The 13109-nt window shown below is 39.8% G+C and overlaps 1 protein-coding gene across 1 annotated transcript in view; it reads left to right on the top strand.

The window, feature by feature from the left end:
- Positions 1–13109, top strand: part of LOC146472417 (atrial natriuretic peptide receptor 1-like) — a 33535-nt gene that overhangs the window by 18955 nt on the left and 1471 nt on the right. Inside the window, exons 9-19 of the mRNA XM_085119778.1 lie at positions 1602–1679; positions 2478–2582; positions 4091–4162; positions 4980–5148; positions 5463–5612; positions 6246–6417; positions 8242–8382; positions 9231–9354; positions 10328–10396; positions 11264–11438; positions 12794–12892. Coding sequence (XP_084975904.1) covers positions 1602–1679; positions 2478–2582; positions 4091–4162; positions 4980–5148; positions 5463–5612; positions 6246–6417; positions 8242–8382; positions 9231–9354; positions 10328–10396; positions 11264–11438; positions 12794–12892 — 1354 coding nt within the window. The remainder of the gene's footprint in view (positions 1–1601; positions 1680–2477; positions 2583–4090; positions 4163–4979; positions 5149–5462; positions 5613–6245; positions 6418–8241; positions 8383–9230; positions 9355–10327; positions 10397–11263; positions 11439–12793; positions 12893–13109) is intronic.

The following is a 13109-nucleotide window of genomic DNA, read 5'->3' as shown; positions in this document are numbered from 1 at the left end:
GCGAAAATCGCAATCGCTGCACCGGGCACACCTGGCGATTTTCGCCGATCGCGGCGATCGACGTATAAAACCGCTAAGTGTGAAGCTGGCTTAAGTATATTAATCTATTTAATTATTTGTAAACTGTAATAAGAAAACCGCGGGAACGAACACATTTGGCGAATGCCGCCTAATTTAATCGCCAATATCTGACATGACAGATATCGGCGATTTTATACGCCGACCTCGGCGATCGGCGAAAATCGCAATCGCTGCACCGGGCACACCTGGCGATTTTCGCCGATCGCGGCGATCGACGTATAAAACCGCTTAGTGTGAAGCTGGCTTAAGTATATTAATCTATTTAATTATTTGTAAACTGTAAAGCGTGAATTTCATCATCTTGATCAATCTCTTGTATCACTTGTGCCCGTATGGCTTCGGCATCTCAATATCGATTTATTATTCATTATTGTGCACTCTATCGTATTATTATTGTGAGTTATTATTTTTATTCTTATTCTTATTCTTATTCTTATTCTTATTAAGCATTACTTTGATAAGAAGCGGAGTTAAATTAGGGCATGGAAAGCTCACATAAAGGCTAAAGCGTGGGAAAATTTTTAAATTATTTTGCCTAGAGTAACAAAAAGGAAGAGATGGACAACCTTGCAACCTGGCTGTGGAGATTTCTTCCCGATTTTAACTTCGGGTGGTCCTTCAATTCGAGTGAACAGACAGGAATCCTTACATTTAAGGACATAGTAGTAACTTACCTAGCTACCTGCCAAATGACTGGCCGACTAACTAAGTGATTAGGGAACTTAAGCAACAACGACGACGACGGCAACGACAACGCCGCAAAACAATAGGCTTAATGAGCAAAAACAATCGCTCTGCACGTGCGTTTTACATGTTGATACATCTCTGCAAAACAACAACGAGAAATGACCACATTTAAGGTTTTGCGGAGAACGTGAACGCATGACGGTGATTTTTTTATTTCTTTCTTAACTTGTACGAAACTCCTACCAATTTGGTTCCTGGATAGTTCGCCATTTTTGTAAAAGTTGAGCGAGTTGAAATAATCGCGAAGTAGCACAAATAAAATAAAGATATATTTTCAGGTGACGTTATCGTTGCCGTTGCCGTCGTCGTTGCTTAAGCTCCCTATTAACTTGCTTAGAACGAACGAACGAACTAACGAACGAACGAACGAACAAACGAACGAACGAACGAACGAACGAACGAACGAACGAACGAACGAACGAACGAACGAACTAACTAACTAACTAACTAACTAACTAACTAACTAACTAACTAACTAACTAACTAGCTAGCTAGCTAACTAACTAACTAACTAACTAACTAACTAACTAACTAACGAACTAACTAACTGATTAAGTAATAAACTATTAACTTACGAACGAACTAACTTACAAACTTACTTACTTGCATGCTTTTATTAGAAAGGACTTAATGATTACATAACTCTGCCAGTGGCCCCCTCCATTTTTGTAGTTAACTTTCTCACCAGTTACACTTGCTTTTTCAGTTTGTGTGTTATAGCTGTGATTTACTTTAGTCTGTATCTTTCAACCTATTCCTAACCTTTGTTGCAGGGCGAGCTTGTTGTAGTAAAGCATACAAAAAAGAAGGACCTGAGAATTTCTCGTAAAATTCTGATTGAAGTCAAACAGGTAAACGTTACCATAGACACGGTTGTTTCTTTTACGGATGTCCCGACAGTTTTGAAATATTTCAAATTTATTCTAGAACAACCAAAGCTCCATACCATAGTTAAAGAGGGTGCCTCTTGTTATGAAGTGTACATACGTCCTGCGTGGCATGCCACAAGATGGTCCGAGAAAATAGTACTTTGTTCAGTTGAGCTTTAACCCTCTCACTCCCAAGAGTGCCATATGGCACAAAAAGTCATTACGTGCTCAATATTGGATCAATTTGTATCAAATTTGGACACCAAACAGATCTTGGAGAGATCTGCACAATGGAAGCATAAAATCATACCCCCCTCCTACATAAGGTATAATTAACCACCCCGGTTGCCTTCCGTGGCTCAAAAACGTCTATGCTTAAGTTCCAATGACAGATCGAGTAGCTTCTCATTCAAAGAAATAACGGAGCATCAGGAGCTAACCAAGAGGGATTGTGGGTAACTAGACCTGGGGACTGACTTTATTTGAATCTTTATTTGTGGGAGCAGGGATAGCGCAATGGTGAGAGCACTCGCCTCCCACCAGTGTGGCCCGGGTTCGATTCCCGGTCTCGGCGTAATATGTGGGTTGAGTTTGTCAGTTGTTGGTTCTCGTCCCTAGTTTTTCTCCCGGTACTCCGATTTTCCTCCCTCCACAAAAACCAACATTTCCAAATTCCAATTCGACCTGGAAACAGTGGAGAGAAGAGCCACTCCGTGGATTCCACTGAAATTCCTATTTATTATTTATTTATTTATTTATTTTATTTATTTCATTGGTTAGGCACGGGAACTACGTCACGAGAATATCAATCCTTTTATTGGAATCTGCATTGATTCACCAAAGGTCATGATCCTCTCGAAATACTTAAAACGAGGCAGTCTTCAGGTACGTGAATATCGAAAGCTCGTTTGCTCTTTCCCGTTTTTTTTCAAACCTCAATTTAGTGCATGAAATCGCTCGGCCTCGAGTACAATTCGTGATTCGTGATTAAGCGAGTGCAATTTGATAACTCCAAAACAACACGAGAGCCTATTTATTAATCCCCAATTGTACGAAAAGGTCGCGCGATTATTTAGGGAGAGTCAAATAAAAAAAAAATATATGAATTGTCGAGTGCTTCCGTCGCAAGCTTTCTTCGAGATTAGGATTCCTAGCCTATCTTTTACAGTCATACTCTAATAGGCCATTTCCGAGTTGCTGTGAACCTCACTATGAAAGCGAGGCTAAGTGCAAAACTTTTCATATGAAAATTAGTTTTGTTTGCATATGAATGAAAACTAATTTTCATAACAAAAACTTTGCACTTAGCCTCGCCTTCATATGCATGATGAGGTTCACAGCAACTCGGAAATGGTCTATTTCACCCAGATTCGAAAGTAAGAACAACTTTAATTTGTGACGTGCTTTACAGAGCGGTTTTCAGTTGAGTATCAAAAGTAATTTTGGGTTTGGTCTGGTTTTGCTTTGCTGTACTCTATGATTCGTTCGCAAAGTTCGCGCCATTTTCTCAACCAATGGGAAACCAAACCGAAACCAATCGAGTCTTGGTCGCACGCATTTTCCCGCGGTTTGCGCCGGTTACATGTATTTGCTTCGAGTCCTGATTGGTTCGTCGTGCTGTTTACACCTGTTGTGATTGGTCAGAGCAGAGCAATTACTTTTCGTTTTAGTACAATCAATCAAAAACCGCGATGGTATCACAGGAAAGCACTACTGAACAGTTTTTTTTTTTTTAAAGGGCCACACTGGGAATCTAGGGCCTGTTCCTCGAGTGTCCCTATGACTTACCAGGCCGAAAATTATTTTAATGCACAACGTTCCTTAGAAGGGATTCGTCCTGACTGATCAGTTTTAAAAGATAAATTTTAGTCTCTATTATTTTATGTAACGCATTGGCAGGTTTTTACAAAAATTCAGCAGCAACCGATAAAAATCAGATTTGAGAAAAATCAGTACTTATTGGGTCCGGAAAGTTATGGGCGCGTTCGAGAAAAGCTCTTCAGTCCACAGCATTAAAAGCTAAAACAAAATGAAAGACATTTTTAGTCTTTACTGCCTGGAACATATTCTTTCTAAAATGGTTGCCCTTTCTGGATCAAAAATTCACCTAAAACACACAACCTTCCGGATCTTTTTCAGGTGGTGGACGGTTTAAAGTTTTGCACGTGTTTGGAGACAGTGGCTACGAGCATCCAGCGATCTACCTGGATGTTTTTTCACGTGACTTTCACACCCGAATCACGTGGCAAACATTAAACAGTCCATCACTTGAAAAAGAAGCCGCGATGGTCTTGACTTAGCTTTGCTACAAAAGTTGTATGTGTTCTAATCAACATGACAGGATTTAGAAACACCATCTTCACCATTACTTTTCCTTTGCTTTTTCCATGTAGGATCTTTTGGAAAACGAAGATTTCAAGCTTGAAGAAATCTTTATTCTGTCATTGGTCCGTGACGTTGCGACGGTAAGGAAATGAACAATTGTTTTAGAAGACTAAATAGAAACACTTTTAGTGTGACCGTGATAAGAGTAGAAGTTTGAAAGCCCGGGAAAACTTTTGGCTATTTTTTCATAAAGGCAATAGTAAATTAACGAGAACTAATTTGTGTTTGAGAAAGTTTTTAAACAGTTGCTCTAGAGCTTACAGAATGCTTTCTGGTTCTACGTTCTACGCAGTCCCCGATGTCTGTGGTCTGGCTTTGTTTGGGGGCATCTGCCATTTAATGAACTACAGGGTTACATTCAAACGTACGGAAAAATATGGCAGTTGTATATTTTACCACAATACCTTGTGAACCTAACACAGCCAATACGCACATAGAAAGCCTAATATTTTGCGAAAATCGTCCCTGTACTAGTAGCATTGTGTATACTAGGTTTGTCTGAAATTTTTGGCACTTTTCTGAGCATGTTAATGAGTGTTTTTGTTTTGGGGGGGAAGGGGGGGTTCGTACGCTAAGAATTATGGGTGAGTGTACCAGTCAATCAATCAATCAATCAATCAATCAATCAATCAATCAATCAATCAATCAATCAATCAATCAACTTTATTTAAACACGGTAAATGGCTCAGCAAGCGGGTTTTAAGACATCATTTAAATACAATATAACAGCAGAAAATAAGTCCATCTTTTTCGGTTCGGTGGATTTGCATCCACAAGCAGTCTGGTAAAGCCAACAACACAGTGTTGAAAAGCGCATTTGAATATTTCATAGTCAAGAATGCGCTTTATAAATTGCACATCATTATCATTACACACTACGTTTTTTTTTCTCTTTAGGGTATGATGGTCTTGCATAATAGTCCAGTACAAGTGCACGGTCGGCTCAAGTCCTCAAACTGTCTGATTGATTCGCGCTGGGTGTGTAAGATAGGAGACTGGGGACTAAGCGAGCTCCGTTCCCCAGCCGAACGTTTACCGGCTCGCGAGGAGTATGAAAAGTACAATGGTAGGTCACGTGATTTCTTTACCGTTTTTTTAGTCAAGTCATTTCATTTCCTACTTTATAATTTTGCAGTAAAAACACAAGACTTTTAAATTGTAAAGAAATGTCTATGAAACTCGAATTTGCACCCAAGTTGCCATTGGCGACGTCCTTTTAAAACACAGGTTGCTCTAAGAATTACTTACCCATTACTTTGCGGGTGCCACAAAAAAAAACTACGGTACTATCGTTGAGATAGCACACACGTGACACTCCTTCAGCTTCATCTTCTTTTGTCAAGATGCCACAAGTCACTATACCTTGTATTTTCCTTCCAGACATGTTGTGGTGCGCTCCAGAACACATCCATGATGGTGCGATGGACAACCGAGGATCCCAGAAAGGAGATGTTTACAGCTACGGCATAATTCTTCAAGAGATTGCCATCAGAAAACCACCGTACAGCATGTATACTTTAAAAACGCAAGGTAATTTTTCTGGGAGGGGGGAAGGGGAGGGGGCGTGGCGTCTCCGTCACATTTCTGCAAGACTTGCCAGCAACACGTGACGCAGCTGGCGAGACGAGAACTCAACCAGCCTATGCTTCTTCTTCTTTGCATCGATTTCCCCTAATTTCGTAGAAGCTAGACTTATTTCAACGGTAGTTCATGTCTTTTTTCACATTCGATTTCACCTCATGAGCTATTAAAGGGATCGAGTTTCCTGGAAACTGACACCGTTCAACTTAACGACCTCTGATCGGCCATCATAAGTGACACACTCCCGACCTAATAAGAAACGGCGGACTGCAGGTGTGAAAAGTCCGTTATTCATCTGACTGGACTCCACAGAAACGGAATTTAGAAAATTTACATTTCTGCTTGAAGATCGAACTGCAATATCTCCTCTTCTTTGGAATAATTAAATTTTCTTTTGCTTATCTAGTTTATTTAGGGGATTTTTTGAGTCATACTCTGATAGAAGTAAATTTCGATCTTCCTTAAAATGGCCGGGCAATGAAACGTTTGGAGGAAATCCAATATGATACAACACCCTACTATTTTGAAAAAAAAATCCACTAACAATAATTGCGGATTCATACTTTGCGCTTCGTTTGTCAGAAATAATCGCCCGAGTCACTGCACAGGAAGACCCTCCTTTCCGTCCCGTTGTGGAGGCGAACGCTTGTAAGGAAGAGCTTCAGTCCCTTATGACGCAGTGCTGGGACGACGAGCCGGATAAACGGCCCCATTTCAACAAGATCCTGGACAGGCTCCGAAAGGTTATGGGCAGGTAAATATGTGAATATAATCGTTACACTGGACATATACACTCGATTGCAAAAACGTTGTCACCTAAAAAGCATAAACCGTGAACCCAACGGATTTGTGGGTAGTGTTTAAACAATAACCTCATTTTCATAATCAATAATTTGCCATTCTCAGCTCATTCTTTGCAATAAAAAATACAGTGCTGACTTAATTCTCCCGAATAATTTCTACCAAATATTGCTTAATAAGTTCACTGCCCGTTTTGAACTTAGGCAAATCGCAAATTGTATATCACTCAAATTGGCCCTTGTTGGCCAACTTGGACACTTTAAGGAAAGCTTGGACAGTTTCCATCATTCACCACGTGCAACTAATTTTGATCATCAACCGTCGCATGAGAATGGAATATTATGCAAATAAATTTAGTACACTTATACCCATAAAGCTATTGGGTCTTATCGTTCACGGTTAATGCTTTTTAGGTGTCAACGTTTTTGCAATCGAGTTTATACATATATGGTTTGAGTTTGTTGTTGGTTCTCGTCGTGTCCAGTGGCCCATCTTTTATCTTTACTATAAGTTAATTAGACGTTCTCAGACCTTTTTATAAGGCTCATAGCGAGACTTTACCTAATACGCTGTCCGAGACTATTTGTCAAAACCGCGTTAACACTTATTTTACTCGAGAGCAGAATTGTCTCCTCGTACCAAGGTGCGAGTCAAGATAAATAAAAGATTTTCTCTCATAAAGAGGCTCATCTTTATTGAATTTTGTTAATTACAAGGACAAGGAGGCAGCAGCGTCCCCGAACTTTAACGATCTCAGGAAGCGGGTTAGCGCTGAGGATTATTTTAAACATTTTAAGTTTGACTGTACGTCTGCATCTTCCACACGTACAGACAACGGAATTTTGTCTACTATTAACCATTGTGTTCGCTATACTTGAAATACTGTGATGTAGATTAGGTTAGTTTAGGCTTATACACACGACCCCATAAGCTTACAGCTTTGAAAACCATCGTGTTTAATTAAAGATTATGTATGTATGTATGTATGCCCTTGCGCCAAGAGGTTTTTCTCCGGGTAATCTGGATTATCTAGATCTCCTCTAATCAAAACTCAACATTTCCAAATTCCAATTCGGTCCAGCGGATATATTGTCAAGCATTTTATCATGAGCCTCTGGCTCTGGAGATTGCGCAAGCGCTCCCCATGTTATTAACATTAATTAAATAAATTACTTTACTTTCATTTTACCACCCTATCAAAGACCTAGCTTTGAATCGTAACTTTTGTTAAATAGTTTTCGCCTAAAATGGACTTTCCTAGACAAGTGACTGCTGAGAGATGGAGTTATTCATCGGCGCAATAGCCCATTTCCGAGGTGCTGTGAACCTCACTATGAAAGCGAGGCTAAGTGCAAAACTTTTCATATGAAAATTAGTTTTGTTTGCATATGAATAAAACTAATTTTCATAACAAAAACTTTGCACTTAGCCTCGCTTTCATATTAAGGTTCAAAGGAACTCGGAAATAGTCTATTTCACTTCGTCTATCTAAACAATCCCATAATCCCTCACTCGTACCAGTCTTCTGGCAGTTTCTAGAGATTTCCGAGTTGCTGTGAACCTCATTATGAAAACGAAGCTAAGTGCAAATCTTTTCATATGAAAATTAGTTTTATTTGGATTTGAATGAACTAATTTTCATTATAAAAACTTTGCACTTAGCCTCGTTTTCATAATGAGGTTTAAAGCAACTCGGAAATTGCCTATTGAAAACTGTTCCATACTTTCCATATTTTGTTTTAATTTATCCTATTTTGGTTTTTGTTAAATTTTGAAGAGACGTGAACATTATGGACAAAATCATGGCGCTGATCGAGCAACACACTGACAACTTGGAGGCGCTCGTAGAGGAAAGAACGCGACTATTGATGGAGGAAAAGAAGAAAACCGACAAGCTTCTGTATAAAATCCTGCCAGTGTAAGCAATCCGTGCCAAACTGGAAAACGAAAGCTCACATGTTAATTTTTTTTCGGATTACAATGCATTTGCACAGACGGCCCTCCTTATGTTACTGCGCATACGTTTTGTGCGTCTCGGATGGTGCCTAGCCTTCGCGGATTGTGCTCCTAAACGTGGCATATTATGCTACTAGCAGTGCTCGAAATTTTGCCAAATTATGTCAAAATTATGCCAGAATTCCCAAATTATGCTCCTGATTTCCGAAATTATGCTAACAAAATGACTTAGATTCTGTACATATAGGCGCGCAAATGGCGCAATAACGACACCAAATTATGTTTTTCAAATAAACTGTTGCTGTAAATTTATTTGTGTTTTATGGCAGTTTGTCTCGGCCCTCAGCTGTCCAAATTAGCTGTCAGAACAAAGTCAATATTGCTATTAGCGTAGTTAAAACACGCATTGCAAGAACATACTACCTAAATTTAACTTATTTCTGTAGAAAATACACCGTATTTACTTAATTTTATGAATTTATGCTCCAAAAAGTGCTAAAATTTTCTAATTATGCCGTGGCAGTGCTCGTTTAAAAAATTATACTTTTTTTCTCCAATTATGCCAAAAACTATGCTAGCACAATCCGCCAAGACCTAATGGTGCCTCTTAATACAAAGATATTGTTACGCGATTTATGACTATGCGGGAAAAGTATATCTTAGTAAGGGCTAGTCAGATTGAAACCCAGGGTAGAAATGTTAACACAATGTTGAATTTTCTTGTTCTGAGTTTTTTGTTGCTTGAAGCAAGCGAAACATGGAGCTTGGTTTCACTCAGTAATTTTTAATCCCTCGATTTTTTCCATACAGCGCGGTAGCAGAACAGCTGAAGCTTGGGAAGCCTGTAACTCCAGAGTATTTTGAAGAAGTCACGATCTACTTTAGTGAAATCATGGCCTTTACTGACCTTGCCTCAGAAAGCACGCCGATGGAGGTATGAAAAATAAGCTTGCTGAAAATTTCATAGACTGTTCTCAGTCCCCTATTTTTCCATGGGATTTTCGAGGCTCGTCGTTTCGATCAAATTCCCTCCATCTTGATTTGTAAAGGCGAGCACAACCTGGGGAGAGTGCCTAAACTACCGAGGGGGGGCCTAGTCAGGGTACTTTGAGTGGGGGAGGAGGAGCAAGAAAAATACCGCCTACCCACGCCGGCTCCTCTTAGTACTTTAGACACTCTCCCCAGGTTGTGCTCGCCGTTACAAACGAAGATGGCGGCTGCTGAATTCAGAGTACTTATCCTAAGATCTTAGACAATGTAGAGTAGTTTGTCTAGTATATATGGTCAGATCTCAGATCTGGAGCCATGTTCGCAAAGCCCTGTAAAGTTTTAAATAAAAAAAGGTTGTATATACTTGCTCTAGGTATTGTTTCCAAACAATAGCTTATTGTTGGAAAAACTACAGGCTATTGTTAATAACCAGTACTTAGGATAGTTCCTTTTCTCTGTTGTAAAAGCTCGATAATTTTTTGCTTTTACAATGATGTCTCATCTATAAAAACCATATCCTTGTTAACTCCCAAACGTATGCCGTTTCTTTTGGCCATTTTCGGATCATTTTAGTTTAGTTTAATTTAGTTTAGTGCATTCGCCACAACAATTACAATGATTATAAAAGATAATGAAAAAAAATTTAAAAAATGTTTAACATGTTAACTAAATATAAATCAAAAGTAAGTGGAAAGGGGAGCGGGTTGTGTGGCAGGAGAGAGGAAAAGAACTTTCGTCTCAGTGGTGTTAGATTTGAATTGATATTCAGTTTACGCGCAGGCCGGATGTTTGGCGAGATTCTGGGATCAAAATACAGCGCAAAAGCACCGCTATTGGTAACTGAAGTCACTTTGAGAGTTACAGAGCGTGGAACGCCACGAATAGTTCATTTTAAAGCGACAACTTCTTCTTTTCAGATCGTTGCATTTCTTAATGATTTGTATCTTGCCTTGGACAATATTCTTGGAAACTATGACGTTTTCAAGGTAAGTTCTGTCATTATGAAAAGCCGTGCACCCTTGAACGCACAAGTAGGGTAAGTACCACCGCAAAAGGTCTGTGTCCGATCCTTTCTAGCCTGAATTTCAGCCGTCTCCTCCGTTCGCTAAGTCACTCGGAGAAAGAGTGGCTTAGCAAGCGGAGGAGGCGGCTGAAATTTAGGCTAGATCCTTTCAAGATCTTTCAACTGTTTTTGTGAGCACTGAATCTTTTCAGTAGCTGTTTGTCCATCCCTTAGGCACGTTTCAGGGACGTTTGGTGGACACGCATATCTGTATAATAAGAAACAATACGTCAGGCCACCCGAAAGTCTTCTGAAGATCCCCGATGACTACTTAAAGTCTGCCGAACCTAGTCGAAGATCACGAGTTTTTTCACTCGAATTCTCGCTCGTTCGCGATATGGACTTAATAACTCGTTAATGAAAAACCAGATCAAACTCTTTAGGCTGTATTTAAAGGGGAACCTCTCATCTGAAAACATATCGACAGTAAACTGCTGCAAATAATGTCTAAATTCAAACTTTTATTCTAAACGTAAAAAGAACATTTTAGGGTACAAAAAGTTGCGCATGATTATCGGCTCTTTTCAGTCTTCTTCCATTTCCTGCGGGCCGCCATTTTGGATTTTATGTCGTCATACAGTTGCCATTGTCTGGGCAACTATGCGGACGTCATCGAATCCAAAATGACGGCGCGTAAACAGTTCACTGTTTTGTCGACTGACACAAATTTCGTTTCCATGTTTGCCAACGAAAGTTGAAATAATTTAAATGGTATTTGCATCAACGCGGCGTAAATTATTTCGAGAGTAGTTGTTTCCTTTAATCAGCCTGTTATGTACGGCATTTTTAGGTGGAGACAATCGGTGATTGTTTGCTGGTGGTGTCGGGATTGCCTGTCAGGAATGGCAATCGTCACGCTGCAGAGATTGCTGACATGGCATTTGACATTCTCAGTCTTATGACTCACTTTAAGATCAGGCACAGGCCTCGGATGAAGCTACAGCTCAGGGTTGGACTGCACAGTGGTAAGAAAAAACATACTTTGGGTAGTTTATAAAAGAGACTGTGTATTGATTATCTTTTAAAGTGCACCTAACCCACCAAATTTTGTTTCGCTTAAATAAATCTTTGCACCTGTTCGAAACGCATTGAGCCTTTTTGCAACCAAATTTTGACTTTTTATAGGCTGTAAAAGTTACGAAATCTAGTCATCGTCAGTCCCACGACCGAGCTAGTAAGGGGCATGGGTCTATTTCTTACATGACGTCACTAACTGCTTTGCTTGCATTTTCACAAAGACTTAATACAATGCAAATCATTTTGTGACGTCAAGTAACGAATAGACTCATGCCCCTCAGCTCGGTCATGGCACAGATGATGGCTAGATTTCGTAATTTTTACAGCCTTTAAAAAGTCGAGATTTGGTTGAAAAAGGCGCCAAATAGCGCAATATGTTTCAAACAGGTGCAAAGATTTATTTAAGAGAAAAAAAAATTGGGGGGTAAGTTGCAGTTTAAAATGTCTCGTCGGCATCCGTCAATCTCGGGAAATCATGGATCTGCGCCTGGTATGTTTGAGTTTCCGGGTTCAGCTGGTGCGGGAGCATGGCTTGCTGTGACTGTGCGGGCCAAAACAGGAGTGGCAGTCTCTTCTGAACATCTGGCTGTTTTAAAATGTAAAATGTCTAAAATATAAAATAACTATCCATGCGCTCAGAGAGGCGGGAAATGAAGGGAATTGAGTGCCAAGCTAGGAAAACATCTTTCTCCCCTCCTGATCCTCTCTCTCTTTCTCTCTCTCTCTCTCTCTCTCTCTCTCTCTCTCTCTCTCTCTCTCTCTCTCTCTCTCTCTCTCTCTCTCTGACCTTCATGTTAGCTTTGTCTCCGAGTTTTATTTGGCCAACCCGATTGTTTCCGCAGTTTACTTCAAACTTGTTTGCAAAGAAAAATAAAGCCAAACAAAACAACTCCTTATGAGTAGGTTGAACTCCACTGTAATACATTTTGTCCGAATCTACCTACAACGTAGCTGTTCTAAAATGTAAAATGTCTAAAATATAAGGTACCCTATTCATGTGCTCAAAAAGAGGAAAATGAAGGGAAGTGAGTGACAAGCTAGGAAAACATCCCTGTAACCCCCCCCCCCCCTCACCCTCTTTAACCTTCATCTCCTAGTCTCTAAGTCCCGCCAACCCGATTGTTTCCGTAGTTTACTTCAAACTTCTTTGCAAAGAAAAAAAAAAAAAAGCCAACAGGCAATTTTCTGTTTATACCGACCCTCTTAAATTATGAGTAAGTTGAACTCTACTAATATACATTTTATTCGAATTTAAAAATGATGTGGCCAACAACTTCACTGTTTTGGTATTTTTTGTGCCCAGGCTCCTGTGTCGGGGGTGTTGTCGGTATCCACATGCCTCGCTTCTGTTTATTTGGTGACACGGTGAACGTGGCGTCGAGGCTGGAGACTACTGGCCAGGGTAAGTGGCTCAATTTATCAGTGAGAGTTATAGAAAATACGTTTGATATTAACAAAGACAATCTGAAAACCGAAAACGTTTTTACTAGTAATAAACTCTAAAAAAAGAAAAAGAAAAAAAAAGAAGGCAACGTTTTTGCACAATGAAAACAGAGCAAACAAACAACGAAACAAATAATAATTTAAAAAAGTCACGTGTCTTCCTCATAGTCCTGCAG

Source organism: Pavona decussata, unplaced genomic scaffold, assembly GCF_977016875.1.
Source record: "Pavona decussata unplaced genomic scaffold, jaPavDecu1.1 SCAFFOLD_100, whole genome shotgun sequence".
Taxonomy (NCBI): Eukaryota; Metazoa; Cnidaria; class Anthozoa; order Scleractinia; family Agariciidae; genus Pavona; species Pavona decussata.
The sequence above is the reverse complement of the archived record's forward strand: the minus strand, read 5'-3'. Positions and strand labels throughout refer to the sequence as shown.